Source organism: Thamnophis sirtalis, unplaced genomic scaffold, assembly GCF_051295495.1.
Source record: "Thamnophis sirtalis isolate CommonGarterSnake01/CBP01778 unplaced genomic scaffold, rThaSir2_p1.2 scaffold_6, whole genome shotgun sequence".
NCBI lineage: Eukaryota > Metazoa > Chordata > Lepidosauria > Squamata > Natricidae > Thamnophis > Thamnophis sirtalis.
This window is the reverse complement of record NW_028261386.1, coordinates 22,550,329-22,568,119: the sequence shown is the minus strand read 5'-3', so window position 1 is coordinate 22,568,119 and position 17,791 is coordinate 22,550,329. Positions and strand designations below refer to the sequence as shown.

The 17,791-nt window shown below is 40.2% G+C and overlaps 1 protein-coding gene across 3 annotated transcripts in view; it reads left to right on the top strand.

Annotated features, from left to right (window-relative positions):
• DTNB (dystrobrevin beta) overlaps positions 1-17,791 on the top strand; it is a 133,368-nt gene that overhangs the window by 55,440 nt on the left and 60,137 nt on the right. For all 3 annotated transcript variants that reach the window (XM_087717396.1, XM_087717395.1, XM_087717398.1), the window contains exon 10: positions 16,200-16,277. In XM_087717396.1, the coding sequence (XP_087573522.1) occupies positions 16,200-16,277 (78 nt within the window). The remainder of the gene's footprint in view (positions 1-16,199; positions 16,278-17,791) is intronic.

The window sequence follows — 17,791 nt, the reverse complement described above, 5'->3', positions numbered from 1 at the left end:
TTTCTGTCATTCCTATTCTATTTATAAAATGCCAAGGCAATTAATAAATCCAACCCACTAGCTCCTATAAAACAAAAAAAACATGCACATCATTTTTAGCATTGAAGCATGCCCAGCAAAATATGCAGAAAATAAACAGCAAAATTATTCAAAACAATGAGTAAGAGCAGATTGGAAATGTGCATTCTCTGTTGTAGCACCTCTAGCACAACACCCGCTCAGATACACATTCTACTCCTACCCTTCAAATGTTCTGGCAGTCTCTTAAAACCAGGCTCTGTTCCCGGAGTGGTGTTCGGGATTGCCCCTGGCAATTGCAATTGCCCACAGCCATTTTTCCCTGAATGTTATTTATGTTGTTTTGTCCAGATAATCATGTTTCTTTGTAAAATTATGTATCCTTTTAAATATTGGAGCCCCCCAGTCTTTTTGAAGTTGCTTGAACATCAGAGTCCAATAAATAAATAGATGTTCAACAGACACAGCAGTGGCAAGCCGGAGCATGCTTAATTTTCTACTACAGATAGTCCTCAAGTTGTGAAGGAAAGTGGGACCAGAACAGGGGTGGGTTCCTGCCAGTTCTAACCTCTTCTATAGAAGAGGTTCCACAAATCTACAGTGCTGTTTAGAACCGGTTCCAGCTCCCCCCCCCCCCCCGCCCGTCCGCACATCATCAAGATGAAGAGTGAGAGGAGGAATTCTGGAAATTGAAGTCCACAAGTCTTAAAGCTGTCAAGTTTGAACACACCTGGGTTTTTTTTTTCCTAAAGGGCTAGGAGTGCAAGGGTCTTGTAACTTGACAGCTTTAAGGCTTGCACACTTCAGTGCCAGAGTTCCTGAGCCAACATGACTGGAGGAGGAATTCTGGGAGTTGAAGTCCACAAGTCTTAAAGCTGTCAAGTTTGAACACCCCTGGGTTTTTTTTCCTAAAGGGTTAGGGGTGCAAGGGTCTTGTAACTTGACAGCTTTAAGACTTGCGTGCTTCAAATGCCAGAGTTTCTCCGTCAACATTTTGGTTGCTAAGCAAAAGCGTTGTTAAGTGAGTTTCACAACATTTTACAAGTTGACCACGCCCACCCAGTCACATGGCTGGCAAGTCACTCCCACCCGGTCACAGGGCCAGCAAGCCACTTCCACCCGGTCACATGGCCGGAAAGCCACTCCCACAAAGCAGGCCACACCTACAGAAGAGGTTCTAAAAAAATTTGAAACCCACCACTGGACCAGAATTTCCGTTGCTAAGCAATGCAGTCATAAAGTGCAATGTCAGGTGACCACATTGCTTAGTGACAGCAATCCCTGCAATTGCCATTGCTGTTATTAAGTAATGATCATCCTTCATTAAGTGAGCACCTCTTTCCAACTTCCTGCCGGCTTCCAACAAGCAAAATCAGTGGGGAAGCCGGCAGGAAGTTGCAGGTCCAAGGTACAGTAGCTTGCAAGCAGGCATGCAGGCTGGTTAGTAGCTGCTGCTGGGTGAGAGAGGATGCACATGGGTGCACAAGTGGTGGGGAAATTCAGTTGTTTGGGTGCCCATTGCCAGATGGTGTGTGAGTGGTGTGGGAGGTGTGGCTTGAATAGATTGGGGCTTTGGATGGCTGCTGCAAGAAGCGGGGGAGGATACAGGAGTGTAATGGAATGTGTGAATGTCCTTGGGGGATGAGAATAAGACATGCTGCCTAGGAAACTATCAGACAAGAGGGAGAGGATTCCCCAATGGTCCTAGGAAGAAACTGAGGAAGAATCTGCCCTATTTGATCAGTCTGAAATAAGGCAGGGGAGATTGTACCTTCAAGATTGACGTCAGAGAGGAAACACAACAAGATGAGCTAATTCTGATTTATTGAAAGGCTAAATTTACAGAATCTTGAATGTCCGAAGGTACAAGCTTCCCACTGCCACTTTTAACCACCTGATCAATGGCGGAGGAGACATGGTGGAGTTTTGGGTTGCAGCTGTTGGGTGGGAGAGGGGTGTGTGAATAGCTGGATGGGGTGTGCAAGTGGGAGAAAGCTGACCAATGTGCAACCTTCCCTACTGGCTTCCCCATTGATTATACTTGTGGTAAACCAGCAGGGAGAATTGCAAATCATGATCCACATGACTGCAGAAATTGTATGAGCCAGTTACAAAATACTTAGATTGTAATCCTGTGACTCTGAAGTTGCTAGGATGGCTGGATCTTCAAGGGCTGGCCCTAACCACTTGTTTAGCACTATTGTAACTCCAAAAAGTCATTGAATGAATTATTGTTAATCAAAGACTGCCTTCAAAACATCAGCTTTCAGGGTTGCCTATAGAAGAGCCGTGGTGGCTCAGTGGTTAGAATGCAGTACTGCAGGCTACTTATGCTGACTGCCGGCTGCCGGCAGTTTGAGTCTCACGGGCTCAAGATTGACTCATCCTTCCAAGGTTGGTAAAATGAGGACCCAGATTGTTGGGAGCTGTAAAGCACTGTGAAGCAGTATATAAGTGCTATTGCTATAGGCAACTGCTGACAAAGCCCGTTGCAATCTTGCACATCCCACCTCAGAAAATTCCAAAGTGATTCTAATGTTCACACTTAACTATAAAATGAAATAAAATAAAATAAAATCCTGATTTCTAACATCAAAGGTGGCATCCATATAATGTACATATAATGTAAAGGGTGGTGGGGTTTTTTTTTGGACATTCATGTAAAAAATCATATAAGTATTTCTTTTAAAGAAGAAAGGGTTTAAAATGTGAACCCCAAAGGGATTCCTGGATGATTCCTGCTGCTCCTCAAAGAGACTGATGAAGAGATAAAGGTGTTATTGTATTTGCATATGAGTAATCAAGCCATTTCCTTCTTGGATAACTGACTTACCTCTGCTTCTGCCGCACACTATTGAAATTCTCTTAACTGCCACGAAGGAGGTTTTCACTATTCTGCTTTTCATTCTCTGAATATTTAAAAGCTCTTGATGATCTGATGAGGTCAGAACTTCATTCCTCCTTCCCTATTTTACCCTAAAAGAGTTGAGATTACTTAGAGCAGTGTTTCTCAACCTAGTCAACTTGAAGATGTCTGGACTTCAACTCCCAGAATTCCCCAGCCAACATCAATTAGCATGCTTAGATAACATTTAAATGTTATCTAAGCATGCTAATTGATGTTACATTCTGTTGTTACTTTCATAATTTGTAGGAGACTGAGTTCAAGTCCTTCCTTAGCTATGAAAACCAGCTGGATCATTTTGGGACAGTTACTCTCTCTCTCAGTTCAACCCACCTCACAGAGTTGTTGTTGTGGGGAAAATAAGAGGAGGAAGGTTCACGGCCTTGAGTTATTTATAAAAACAATAAGGTAGTGTTGGAAAAAATGTCCATCTGGGTTCAGTTCCAAGAGGGGAAAAAAGACACTGGAAACATGGAAGCTGCTTGGAAAGATGGTTTAATGGTGGACAGGATCACATGGTTTGAGGTCCTGGGCAAAAAAGGAAGAGATGCTGGGAGTGCCTCAGTTTTATGCCCTTTCTGGGTTTTTGAATTTGAGTTTGTATTCTGATTGGTCATCAGACTCTCATGGGGTCATGTAGGGGTAACTTTATAGGTTGTGTTTTGAGTCCCAAGTTTGGTTGAGCCTTGCTGGGTGATGATGTAATGAAAAGGCTTTGGGCAATTCCTACTATGGTTCTGCTTGAAGGAGGTCGATCTTTGTTATGTAGAATAGACTGGCCCAGGCCTTAATGGCCCATTAACAAAGGTGGGGGCTGAGTTTCTGCCTCCCTTTTAGGGGAAATATTCTGTCCTTTTACTATTTCCTAAAATAGTTCATTTTTCTAGGAGAGGGGTGGCTGACTTCCTACAGTAGAATGCAAATAAATACAGAAAAATGTTTATGTTTGATCTCTAAGTTTGATTTAACCTTCATTCTTCTCAAGATTCTATGCAAAACTTTGCTTGTTTTCATACAGTGAATCAGTAATTTATACATTCTCTTAAATCCACCTTATTTGGTAGAGATTTTTTTTCAGTTTTGTAGTATATGTGGTGTTGTCCCAAATTGATTGACACAGAACTAATGACGCTTTCTGTTGGGAAATTCCCAGCCAGGCCAGGAGGAGAATTCAAGCAGGGAGTTAGCTTTGAGTCATCCTGCAGCTGCAAGAGACCTAGGACTGATCCTCCCCCGCCCCCAACTAGGTTCCATGGTATCTTATCTGTTTGTTGGCAAGGGAAGGCAAGGATTCTGGAAAGATTCTGGTACTATAGGCAGAACACAAGAAAGTTGTCAGTGTGACCCTTCACATGTGGTTGCTTGCACCTGACACTTTCATTGCTTTGTTTCATGCTGCTTTGAAGTTCGGTAATTGGTTTATGTTTCTTGAAGTGGGAGATAGCAAGAAAAATAATGATCTTCACAAAAGTCGATACGCCTATCTCTTGCGCTATGCTGTTTCCCAGGCTATTTCTTCCTATAATTCCAAGTTCTTTCAGGGGACGACTCTGAATTTCCCTTGTTTCATCTCATCACTGCCTTGTACATATCTGATTTGTGTGATATGATTTAAGTATTTGGCTTAGAGAAAGAACGTACTGTGAAAAATTAAATTTCTCCCTCGCTAAGTTTTTTAGTTTTTTTTGATGGATGATACTGATAACATCCAGACATAATGCTAACCCACTCTTTGACTTTATGAATTCAAGCCTTAGGCTATTAACTGACTTATTTCTTCTTTCATTTCTTAAACACAACTGCTCTTCTTCACCTGGTTTTGGAATTAATTAAAAAAGGATCATAGCAATGGAAGGAATTTGAATTTAAAGGCATTGAATATTTAAGCTTTGCTTCAAAAAAAGTCCAATGAAGTGGACCTAATCTTTTCCCTATTTATATTTTTCTAGCAAACTGTGGTTTGAATGGCTATCATTTAAATGAAAAATGTTTCCAGTCTTTGTTTATGGACACATGTGCTTTCTGTAAAGATTAGAAAGGAATTTTGTAGTAACTGAATGCTATAAAGGAGAAGGAAGAAGGAAGATTCAAGGTTAAAAACTGTAGTCTTGTAATGCCAAACAAATTTTCAGCATTCTGCCTGAATTGCCGGTTGTGTATCAGTACCTTTAAAAAATTGATCATGTAATTTGTTAAATGAAACAAATGAAACAAGCAGCCACATCTGAGGGTAATATTCTAATGATTTGATTTCTGCATTTTACTGATGAACACTCACTAATTTAATAATCTTAGATTATGCTAACCCTCAATTGTTTCAAGATTCTTTCTTTCTGTTGACATTGGGGAAAGCCTTAACATGTATATGATAGCGTAACTTCTTTAAATGGCAATTTTATGATGGCTGTGACATTTGGAAATCATTCTTTGTTCCCCAAGGATGAGGTGGAATAATAGATTCATAGGTAAAAGATAGAACTGATCTGAATCTCAGTGAATCTCTGATGAAATGTGTCATTTTGATAAACTATATGAAATTTAGCCAGAAAAGATCTTTAAATCCTTTAAAATATTTAGATATTTATTTGTAGCTTAATAAAGTACTGATGCCCCATTCCCACCCCGTCCATAGCATATTTTCATTGTAGAAGCTTAATGGGTCTTATAAATGCCAGTTAATGTGAGCACTTTCCCAAACATGCTGAAATCTCAGATGGCTATAAAACTGTATAATTGAGCTGGAGAAGGCGGCCTCATTTTCATCTGGTAACTACCAGCCGGGGTTGGTGGAGTTATCATTGTGCTGTGGCTATGTAACAACTCCAGACTGAATTTCTTGAATAAATAAATTTACCCTCTGGTACCAAATCCATTCCAGCACTGCCTACTTTGTCTGGTAACAGCTCTCCAAGGCTGTTTTTGAACTGAGATTTTTTATTTATTTTTTTGCTCCCAGGAATTAAACAACCAACATTATAAAATTTGCACAACACTGAACCTCTATACCTAGGTTAATAAAATACAATTACCATGTACAAACAATAGCATAGTATCATAGTGTGGCCAAATTACCACAATATGATAAATCAATTGAGTTGCCATGCCAAATCACAAAACTACCCAACACCATTTTAGACTAATCAGGTGTGTGGTATGAATTCAGCCTGCATAAAAAACAGGTGATCTCTCATTGAATTGTGGTTATCCCTTTAATCTTGCACGAGAGGCAAAGGGTGCCCCTGGGCCATATGCTGTTTTCAGCCAATTGGATGTGACTCTTATAGTCCTTTGGGGAAATTATGTTTATTTTTTCAATGTGACAGTAATTATTTTTAAGCATTATTTGATCAACCCATAAATTAAACCAAATGCAGTTTTTGTCCTACCCTCACCTCATTTTTACTTTTGGAAAGGTAACCTTTGGCACAGTGCTGTCCTTTGGCCCCAATGGTTTTTAGAGATGGAGTAGGTTTATAGCAGATCCTTGAAACTACAACTGAAGAAAAAATACAAATATTTGGCTAGAACTAAGACTTTAAAATAGAATAACAGGGTTAGAAGGGACCTTGGAGGTCTTCTAGTCCAACCCACTGCTTAGACTGGAAACCCCTGCACCACTTTAGACAAATGGTTATCTAATATCTTCTGAAAAACTTCCAGTGTTAAGAGCATTCCCAGCTTCTGGAGGCAAGTTGTTCCACTGATTAATTGTTCTAACTGTCAGGAAATTTCTCCTAAGTTGCTTCTCTCCTTATTAGTTTCCACCCATTGCTTCTGCTCTCAGGTGCTTTGGAGAATGACTTGACTCCCTCTTCTTTGTGGCAGCTCCTGAGATATTGGAACACTGCTATCATGTCTCTCTTTTTTTCATTAAACTAGACATGCCCAGTTCCTGCAACCGTTCCTCATATGTTTTAGTCTCCAGTCCCCTAATCATCTTTGTTGCTCTTCTCTGCACTCTTTCTAGAGTCTCCACATCTTTTTTACATCATGGCGACCAAAACTGGATGCAGTATTCAAAGTATGGCCTTACCAAGGCATTATAAAGTGGTATTAACACTTCACATGATTTTGATTCTATCCCTCTGTTTATGCAGCCTAGAAATGTGTTGGCTTTTTTGGCAGCTGCTGCACACTGCTGGCTCATATTTAAATAGTTGTCCACTAGGACTCCAAGATCTCTATTACAGTTACTACTATTGAGCAGGGTACTGTACCTGTGCATTTTGTTTTTCTTGCCTAAATGTGGAACCTTACTTTTTTCACCATTGAATTTCATTTTGTTAGATAGTGCACAATGTTCAAATCTATCAAGATCCTTCTGTATCTTAAACCTATCTTCTGGAGTGTTAGCTATTCCTGCCAGATTGGTGTCATCTGAAAATTTGATGAGTTCCACATCTATCTCCTCATCCAAGTTATGAATGCAGATGTTGAAGAGTACTGGGCCTAAAACAGAGCCTTGGGGTACTCCCTCCATGTAGATGCAGTTCCATTGAGGACTACATGTTGAGTGTGGTTGGTCAACCAGTTACGAATCCATCTGGTGGTGATACTGTATAACCCACATTTTTCTATTTTAGGTTATGGTTATGGTCTACTTTATCAAATGCCTTACTGAAGTCCAAGTAAATTATATCAACAGTATTCCTCTGGTCCACTAATTTTGTCACGTCAAAAAATGCAATAAGATTAGTCTGGCATCTGTTCTTGACAAATCCATACTGGCTTTTGGTTATTACTTTGTTTATTTCTAGGTGTTCGCTGATTTGTTGCTTGATTATCTTTTCGAGAATCTTCCCTAGCATTGTGGTCAGGCTGATAGGTCTGTAGTTTCCTGGATCTTCCCCCCCCCTTTTTTTTTGAAGATGGGAACCACATCAGCTCTTTTCCAGTTCTCTGGCAGTTCCCTGGTGCTCCAGGATCTCTGAAAGATATAGTTCAGTGGTTCCGAGATCTCATCTGCCAGTACCTTCAGAACCCTGGGGTGTAATCCATCCGGTCCTGGTTATTTGAACTCAACTAAGGTAGACAGGTGTCACTTACCATTTTCTTCCCTATTTTAACTTGTGTTCCTAATCTGTTTTTTGTGATGCTGTTTTTTATAGGTGGGACTGTTTTTCCCTTTGTGTAAAGACAGATGCAAAAAACGAGTTAAATAGTTCTGCTTTCTCTCTATTTCTTGTCACTTTCTTGCCACTTTCTTCTAGCAATGGACCAATTGTGTCCTTGATTTTTTTTTCTTTTTTTTTAACATGTTAGGATTTAGGCTTAGGCTCCTTCTTCATAGAAGCAAGAACTGAGCTGCACACATAAATAAGTGACAGCCAGTTTTCTTTTCTGCCAAAACTTTGTTCACATTCTTACTTCTGGTTCTTAATGGTATGCTGGCTTTGGCACCTTCTCTGACACTAGCCTGGTAATAATTTGTGAAGCCTGCATTTGAATTTGCTCCCATAAATGTAAGGTGACTTTCTTCTTTTTAATTTTTAATTTTATTTTTCATCTTCTACCTTCTCTATTCTGCTTTCAAAAAGATTTTGGGCTGTCAGAGAAATTGAATTTTAAATTGATGTTGATGAACTTCTGGCTGATGTCAGAACTCTTTATTGTTTTATTGCCTGGGAGGGACTTAAATTCTGTGGTAATCTGGTGGTTACAAGGCTCAGTGAAAAACTGTAATTATTCAGTAGGATAATAACTATGGCTTATATATTCATGAGTAGCTTTACTAAGAATCAGTGGAAATAGAACTAACAAGGAGCTGTCCGTGCTTTTTTTAAAAGGGTTTATCTACAAAGCCTTTTATTTAAAGGGGAACTGTAGAAATGAATTATTCCATGAAAAAAAAACAATTGAAGGAGAAGCTGCCTCTGGCTGTCTCTCTGTCTCTGTCTCTCTCTTTGTTTCCCCCGTGTTTGTTGTTGAGGGTTTCTCTTCCTCTCCACTCACCTTGACTCTGCAGAGGGACGCTAGCTAGAGAATGAAGAGGGAATTACTTTGCCACTGAAGGGTTGTGATGGTACCTGCTCCCTCTCCCCTGAAAGCCAGCCTTTTGCATGTATAAGTTCCTCCATCACGTGCCAGTTCTGTTTCCTTGGAGACAACCGTGGAGGAGTGTCTTTGGATGCCTCTACGGCAAAGGGAAAGCAGAGGCTTTTGCATTGAGCACAGAAGGTTTGCTGTATTTACTTGCTTCTGTTTTTTTTTTATTGTGCCGCTTTAAGGCAGGAAGGTTTTTGCATGCACTTTTAGGGACTCTTCCTCGAGAGCCAAGCAAATAATCTTTGAATGCTATTGATAAATTCTTACCTTTTCCAGTAATTCTTAGTAGCTCATGGTTATAGAGATGGATGTGAAGGATGAAGCTGTAGTAAAAGTTGCGGGGGGGGGGGGGGGCTTCCTTCCCCTCTAGCTATACATAGACTGCAACAATGGCTGGAGAGATGGGGATTCATTCAAGGATAGTTTATGGAACAGCTGCACAAAGCAGTAACTTCCTGGATATCTAAGTTACTCTAATTTTGGAGCCAGGTTTGAAGTCCTTCAGGAATGAAGTCTTTGTGAAGTAGCAGTTCACAGTCTCTTAAGCAGGCTTGGAGCAGGTGGGAAAGTAATCAGCAAAATGCAAGGTTAATTGTTTATATTTCCTGTCAACAAAAGGGGGGAAACTAATTCTTGGAAGAGAAATGAACGAAGATAGATATTAATATTTGACACGGGTTAAAGAAAAATAATTCAAAAGATTAAATGCAAATGGCAATTTAGTGATCTCTGGTTTTTTCCTCTATATCTATTCTGCATCAATAGTTTTCTTTCCACTTTCTCCTAATCAGACCTTTAAAAAAAAACACCTTTTGGGGCATTTTGTAAAGTTGATTAAAATTTTAGGCCACACTTGGTCTTTTTCTTTGGGGTAAACTAACTTAATTAGGTTACCTTGTTTGTTAGCTGTAACTATAATCTGATTATTTTTATTACTAAAAATAATCTAACAATGCATTCAGGTGAGATATATCATTATCATCTTGTTGAAATGGTGGAAATCTGGATGCGCTCTCCTTCAGTGGAACTGAGCTTGATGTGTTCGGTTGGGTTACTGACATGTGTGGCTGTTAAAACCTTTTAGCTCTGCTATCCAGTGATCGATAGGACCATCAAGCTAGTCTTAAATGCAGAAAGCTGCTCTCTGTCTATTTCAGTGAATAAAATACTGCTCTGTTCATAGATCACTCTGATAAGCTCATGTTAGAGTAATGTCAGATTTTCTTGTTTAATGGGTAACTTTCTCAGCCATACATCTCTCCTTTTTTATATTGCTTAGTTCCCTTTTCTGGACAATTCACCAACTGTGATAACAAAAGTTTTGATGTGAAGGATTCCAGAAGATAGACACTAAGCTATTGTCGTATGCTGTAAGTACATGAAAAGGTTAGGATTTTGATCATGCCGGGAAGCCCACTTCTTTTTTTTTTAACATCTTCCTCAAGTATCCCCAGAGGAGGCTTTGCATAAGAATTGTTATGAACTGGGCATCTCTACCCACTTCTAGATGTCTCTCCATATGCCTAATTCTCAGTAATACTTCAGGATTCTATTTCTACTTCCCTTATATTCTATATGTCTAAAATACAATTTTTGCTTTGACAATCCCTGGGCTTTCTGCCGCTGGTAGGAAATACTGCATGGCCCAGAATAATTTGTACCTTGACCAATGTCAAAAGCAAATGTTATAATGAGACCAAGAGTTAGTTTGGTGGAGTAATTAAAGGAACTGGGATGGAAACCAGAACGCTATGAGTTTGCGCCTTAGGCACAAAGCCAGCTGGGTGACCTTGGGCCAGTCATTTTCTCTTTCTCAGCCTTAGGAAGAAAGCAATTTCAAACTACTCTTAACAATCTTGCCAAGAAAACTGCATGGACTTGTCATGACTAATTGATAGTACATAACTAATTGACAGTAGGGTTTAACTGGACTTGAAGGCACAAAAATATGGAGACCACAGCACTTGCAAACACAAAGGCTTGTTATCTTCTTGCCACTTTCTAGAGGCATAAATGGAAGCCAGGGCCTGCTCTGGCTTGGCTTAAGATAAGTAGGCCATTGATAGCCCATTTGTAAGTCTCAGTTTCATGAAGAATCATACAAATTGTGTAAAATGAAAAGTGCCTGCTTTCAGTTTGAGGGGTTGTTTTCATTAAATTCTGAGATAAGTGAAAGTGCTCTATGCAAAAGTTAAGTAACAAAAACTGGCATTTGGAAGTAGGAGTGGATTTCTTCTTTTTCAGAAACTTTGGCTCTATAAAACTTTCTTCATGTTGAACTCAACTCCTAGTTATGTTTTAAGGTTGTGATTTTTACACAATCATTCTCTGTGTAAAAATAATGGCCTTACATTCCAACCTAAATCTTTTGATGCCAGTTATAGTACAAAGTGACTTTTCTTCTGCTGGTTCTGAAAAGCTCTTAGGATTCTCTGCAGGCTGCATGATAGAGTCCATTCCAGGTCACACGTAAACAACAAACCATTAACTTTCAGTGTTTGGGTCATCTTTTCACTTTCATTCCAACATTGTTGATGAAAATAGCTTTTGAGCTGAAGGAGAAATTCGATTTCTCTTGCTGTAAAAAAGCTAAAAGGCAACATAATCTTAAAACATTTCTTTCTGTGTACATAGCCTTCATATATTAACATCTTTCTTTTCAAGCTTGTTTAATAAGAAATGGAGTATATTTGAATCCTGCATTATCTTTTAAACAAAACTATTTCAACCTTTTCCTGCAAGCCTACACATGTAAATGTATTTTTAGGATGGAATCTTCCTGAGGTGGCAAACCTAATATAAAAAAAAATAGTACATAAAGCAGTAGAGCAACCAGCAAGGTCAACGATCATGAATAACAGTGTCCAAAATGTAATTCAAGAAGAAGCCTATAAAATCACCACTCAGGTTGTTTTTTTTCCTGAAGCCTACAAAAATGGGCCTGATTAACTGCCAGCAGAATTTCATAGAGGGAGAACTTTCCAACTCAGTGACCTAAACTGATCTTGGTGACAGGCAATTTGAATGGGGCCTCTGCTGAACATCTCAGAATCTCTGAGGTTGGGTGAAGATGGTGGTATTTTGAGATTCTGCTTTATACCCATTGTGAGCCAGTTTTGTGTAGTTGTCCACCTGCGAGAATCCAGGAGACTGTCAGTTCTTGCTATAGGCACAATGCCAGCTGGTTGACCTTGGTCCAGTCAAGTCTCAACTCTAGGAAGTAGTCTCTGTGTGTGTGTGTGTTTGTTTGTTTGTTCTTACAGAGATGGTGTTCTATAGATAGAAATGTGTACGTTTGTGTATGCAAGAGCAACAACAAGTTTATGAATGATTTGCTTTATAATAAACCATGTTTCCAGAATGCTTTGTTTGCTTTTCTTGGGCAATTAGAACAATATCAACTTTTCTACTAGGTTGGCATTATTTATGAGTTAGAATTAAAATCTTGTAGGATGGCAATTCTGCCTTATCTGCTTGGGGTTTCTGAATGGGGTTCTTATTGCTATTAAGTGGAGACTCACCACAGGTGGGTTAACAGGAGACTTCCAGGAGATTGCTTGTGTTGCTGATCTTTTGTCTTCAAAGGATAAAATTCATTTACCCCTCTCGATAGTGCTGAATAGTGCTGTAACTAGGTGCTGATTGTGCAAATACTATTGTTTTTAGTTTTTTGTTAGACAACAGTGATTGGCCACACTTTTACAACAGAATGGAATCAATTCGTTAATCAACTAAATTAACTAAGAAAGAAAAAGCTTAGTAAGGCAGTAAGAGGCTAATTGTCTAGTATGCTGTTGGCAATGAAATCCCTTTCTTTTTGCCAGATGTTCATTTTTAAATTTTATCCCTGCTTATCAAGAGTTAGCAGGGATCAAAAGTCTGAAAGCTATAGAGATGTAGGGATCTGGAATGGCTTGGTGATCATTCACTGTGGAATATTATAAATCAGGTGCCTAAGATAACAAGAGCAATACAAATTAGCATTTGAAGGAAACAAAGAAAGCAGTATTGGTTTTCTCACTATTGTTCTTTCATGCCTACAGGAAACCAAACTTTCTATATGAAAAGTTCTTAATTCTATAGTAGAATAACGCATAAAGCAGCTAGAAGACATGTGATCTAAGGGATAGATTATTTTCTCATGCACATTTTTTTTATTAGAAGCATGCAGACTCTACTTTTAATTCTTTTATTGTTTCAAATAATTCATTTGTACAAATATTTCAATGTATGGCGGGATCTATTCAACTTAGTAGCCTTTGCCTTCCTTTGCAAGATATGTTCAAGAAGAGGCTGAACTATCTATCAGGGATATTTTAATTTCTATACCTGTGCTGAGTAGAAGGTTGAACTCAGTTGCCTAAATGGCCCTTATAGTCTATAATTCTATCTAATTAGCAGGAAATATTTATGTGGAAGTGCTTAAGAACTCAGGTCAGCTGATGATTTTGCAGCAAACTTCTGTTTTGTTTTTTTTAATTCATTTTAGAATTCTTAATTCTAGCAGAAAACAAAATACATTTCCACAAGACAAAAAATCTTTCCTCAATAATTCCTAATGCTCACATTTACAATGACATTGTTCTTGTTTTTTAATTAAAATCCCCTATAGTGACGGCAGGTGTTATACTGTTTATAAGTGGTTGAACTGATTGTAGCTTAATAGATTTTAGATTGGTGAAGAGGCAATAACACTGTATTTTACATCTTGGACAAGGCATGCTTGTCTTAGAGGCAACTGAGGCTTCTAAATCTGACCTCTAATTTTGGGTGCCCTTTGCTTTACTGCAAACAATTTGACACAAGCCTTTAATAGAATAGATTTGAGAAATAATTAATTTTTAAAAGAGCAGCCGAATGCTTGAACTTCACTTCTTCGTGCATTCCTTGCATTCTTGATTGAAATGTGGAGGGAAGAGAGATTAATTGTTGACCTACTGCAAAGAAAACACATTCTTTGGTTCTATAATTGGAAGACTCTTCCAAACGCCACATAACTGTCTTCAGACATGTTCCAAGATCTTTATTGAAAAAGAGAGTTATGCATCTGTCAATTACTCTCGTGAATAAGATTAGAAAAACTAAAGGGCTCATTTTTTTTCTGCAGAACTTGGCATGTCGAAAAATATAGAAGCAAGCATTGCAAAATTGTGATTTTACTTGTAAGGAGACTTGGAGTAGTGGTGGTGCTAGTGCTGTTGGGTTTTTTTTGGGAGGTCATGAACATTTTTGCAATTGCATAACTATTCTGAGACCTCACCAGGGTGATTCCTTTCATACTTTCATGGCCTTGATTTCTGAGAGCAGAAGTTCCTTATTTGTATTTGTATTTTGCATTTTATTGGTCTTGTATGCCGCCCACTCCCGAAGGACTCCGGGCGGCTTACAATAAACAAAGGAAGGGGATAAATAGACAAATAGACAAACAACAATTTAAAATACACAACATTCATAGTTACAGTGGGGCTGGCTATTTCAACAGCCCCCCAGCCTGCCGGAGCAGCCAGATCTTAGTGGCTTTGCGGAAGGCTGGGAGAGTAGTAAGGGTCCGGATCTCCACGGGGAGCTCGGTCCAGAGGGCTGGAGCTGCAACAGAGAGGGCTCTCCCCCGGGGAGTCGCCAGCCGACATTGGCTGGCAGATGGGATCCAGAGGAGGCCTAGTCTGTGCGATCTGATCGGTCTATGGGAGGTAATTGGCAGGAGGCGGTCTCTCAGGTACCCAGGTCCGATGCCATGTAGGGCTTTATAAGTAACAACTAGCGCCTTGAAGCGAGTCCGGAGACTAATGGGTAGCCAGTGCAGCTCGCGGAGGATAGGTGTAATGTGGGTGTACCTGGGTGCACCCACGATCGCTCGCGCGGCTGCATTCTGGACTAGCTGAAGTCTTCGAACACTCTTCAAGGGCAGCCCCATGTAGAGCGCATTACAGTAATCCAGTCTTGAGGTCACAAGGGCGTGAGTGACTGTCTGAAGGGCCTCCCGATCCAGGTAGGGTCGCAATTGGTGCACCAGGTGAACCTGGGCAAAGGTCCCCCTGGTCACAGCTGACAAATGGTGTTCTAAAGTCAGCTGGGAATCCAGGAGGACTCCCAAATTGTGAACCCTCTCTGAGAGGCGTATAATTTCACCCCCCAGCCTGAGAGATGGGATATTTGGCCAATCTTTGGGAGGGAACATCAGTAGCCACTCGGTCTTGTCTGGATTGAGTGCCAACTTGTTTACTCCCATCCAGACCCTAACAGCCTCCAGGCACTGGCACATCAGTTCTACTGCTTCGCTGAGTTGGCACGGGACGGACAGATACAACTGCGTATCGTCCGCATACTGGTGGTACTTAATCCCGTGCTGGCGTATGATCTCACCCAGCGGCTTCATGTAGATGTTAAATAGAGGGGGGACAGGACCGAACCCTGCGGCACCCCATAATTGAGGGGCCTAGGGGTCGACCTCTGCCCTTCGACCAACACCGACTGCGACCTGTCTGAGAGGTAGGAGGAGAACTACCGAAGGACGGTGCCTCCCACTCCCACCTCTCGCAACCGTCGCAGAAGGATACCATGGTCGATGGTCTTATAATAACCTACGAGGGCCTGTAAAATCCCATAAGGAAATAGAGACTTCTCTGGCAGATTTTCTAGTTTGCCTGTTCCTGAGGTGCAAATGTGGGTGTTTTGTATATTTTAAATTATTTATATTTCACTCTCCGCCAAGAGTTCTATGCAGAAGTGGGTTCCTACCTATTCGGTCTGGTTCGGCCGAATAGGTAGTAACTCTGGCGGACCTGTGACTGTACTGGTTCTATCTTCGGCGGTGCCATCTTGATTTTCTGTTCTGCACATGCTCAGAACAATCTTCATTGAAAAAATGTAATTTTAATTCTTTTTTTAATGTTGTATGCATGTGCAGATTGTTTTAAGTGCAAGCGCGCATGTATGCGGAGCACAACATTTTTTGGGCGCCAAACTGGTAGTAATGATGGCTGGAACCCATCCCTGGTTCTACCTCACTTATAGCAAGTTCTATAATGCCTGTGACATTTCTTTCTTTGTCTGGAAATGGTTGTGATGAAATTGATGAAAAAGCATGGCAACAGCCAGGGCAGGGTTCCTGGATCAGGAGTTCTTGCTTCAGGGGTTAAAGAGAGATAGCATTTCAGTAACCAATAGTAAGCATTTCCCCCTTATTCTGTCTTTCTGGAGCTTAACATCCAACAAACCTTTTCTATTTCAGCCCTTCTCGGCCTCTCGTTAACATGAATGATGCCATGGTTACCCATGTGTCCTCCGGAGCCCCCACGCCAACAAAAAGGTAGGAGTACTTGGAGATGGGTGGGTGGGGTCAGTCGTCTCTTTGAGATGTCTGCATTTTGGGGAATTGTTGTACTCAGCTCAAGTATTTGTTTCTGGACAACAAAAAAGTATTTAAGTTTTTGGAAATGTTCTAAAGCCAGTTTTGAAACACTGTCTCTTCCATGGAGTTTACTACTGCATGTGGAAATGCTGACTGTGGAATAAGGCTTTGTTTTGAGATTTTATGGTTCCCCCTCCCCCAATGTACATGTAAGATTTTTTTTTTGATGTAAATCAATGAGGCCTTGATGGAATAAAAAGTGGAGCTCCCTGGAAGCAGAAAGTTCTCTTTACTCCTCTTCTCCCTCACTCTATTTGCGAGGCCTTTATTAATATTACCACATTGCCTTTAGAGTTCGGAAACTGAACCTAAAACATGTTCAGAAAAAGAACCGAAGACACAACAGACCATGGACACTTCTTCAGCAAGAGAGTGTGTGTGTGTGTGGGGGGTACTTTTTCTCATCTATGCTGAAAAGATGTTACTTATTTACCAGCTATGCATGCTCTCATAATTGGAAAATCAATTTTTTATCTACTGGATTTAAGAAAGCCAGCATAAGTGAATATTAACCTGCTGCTGACTGAAAGGGCTTCCAACTGAAGAGGAGAATTTTTGACACTGCATCTATTGTATATTAGAGACTTTTCCTCCTTCTTGTGAGCAAAGTTCAGTTGTACTTTCTTTTTAAATTCCATTTATTATTTACTGTTAAAATTTATTGGCCGTTCATCTTACCATAGGGCAACTATGGGCAGGTTTTTATTTATATTTAATAATTACTATGAAGAGTTTCTTTTTCCCCCTGTTTGTGTAAATAATGTATTTCTTTTTTATTTTCTTTTTTATTTTCTTTTTTATATACATTTAATCTTAAAAGTTTATACTGTATAGGGTAAATATCACTTGTTTCTCAACTTGCCCGGGCAGAGTGGCTACTGTAATTAGAAATAAAGGATTATAGCAATTCCTGTATATTAGAGTTAGATAGCATGAGCTGTATTATTTTCTGCCACTTCCTAGGAGTTGAAGGGATAAACATTGTTATTTTCAATTCTGTCCTACTTAAGGAATACCTACTAAGAAGCCACACTAACAAGGATAATGCAGTTTCCTGAAGCAACTCCCCACTTCTGAAAGAGCTTGCTCCTTGCAGCATGGATGGGCCCCTATTCTCATGGCTTTCTAGATGCACATGAAAAACACATTAATCTCCCAAGGAATCTCCTTTCAAGAAAGCCTTGGGAGATTAATAGCATTAGCACCATCACTATTTCAGTGGTGGATTCCGGATTCTGTTCCAACCGGTACAGTCCCCAGAGTCACCCACATGGATGCGTGCGATGCGCGCATGCGTCGTGCTTGCCTGCGATGCTTCTGCAAGCCTCCGCGATGCTCCAGCTGCTCGGCGGAGCGTCGTGCAGGCGCTGTATGCACCATGCACAGAAGCATCAAAGGCTTAAAGGACAGGT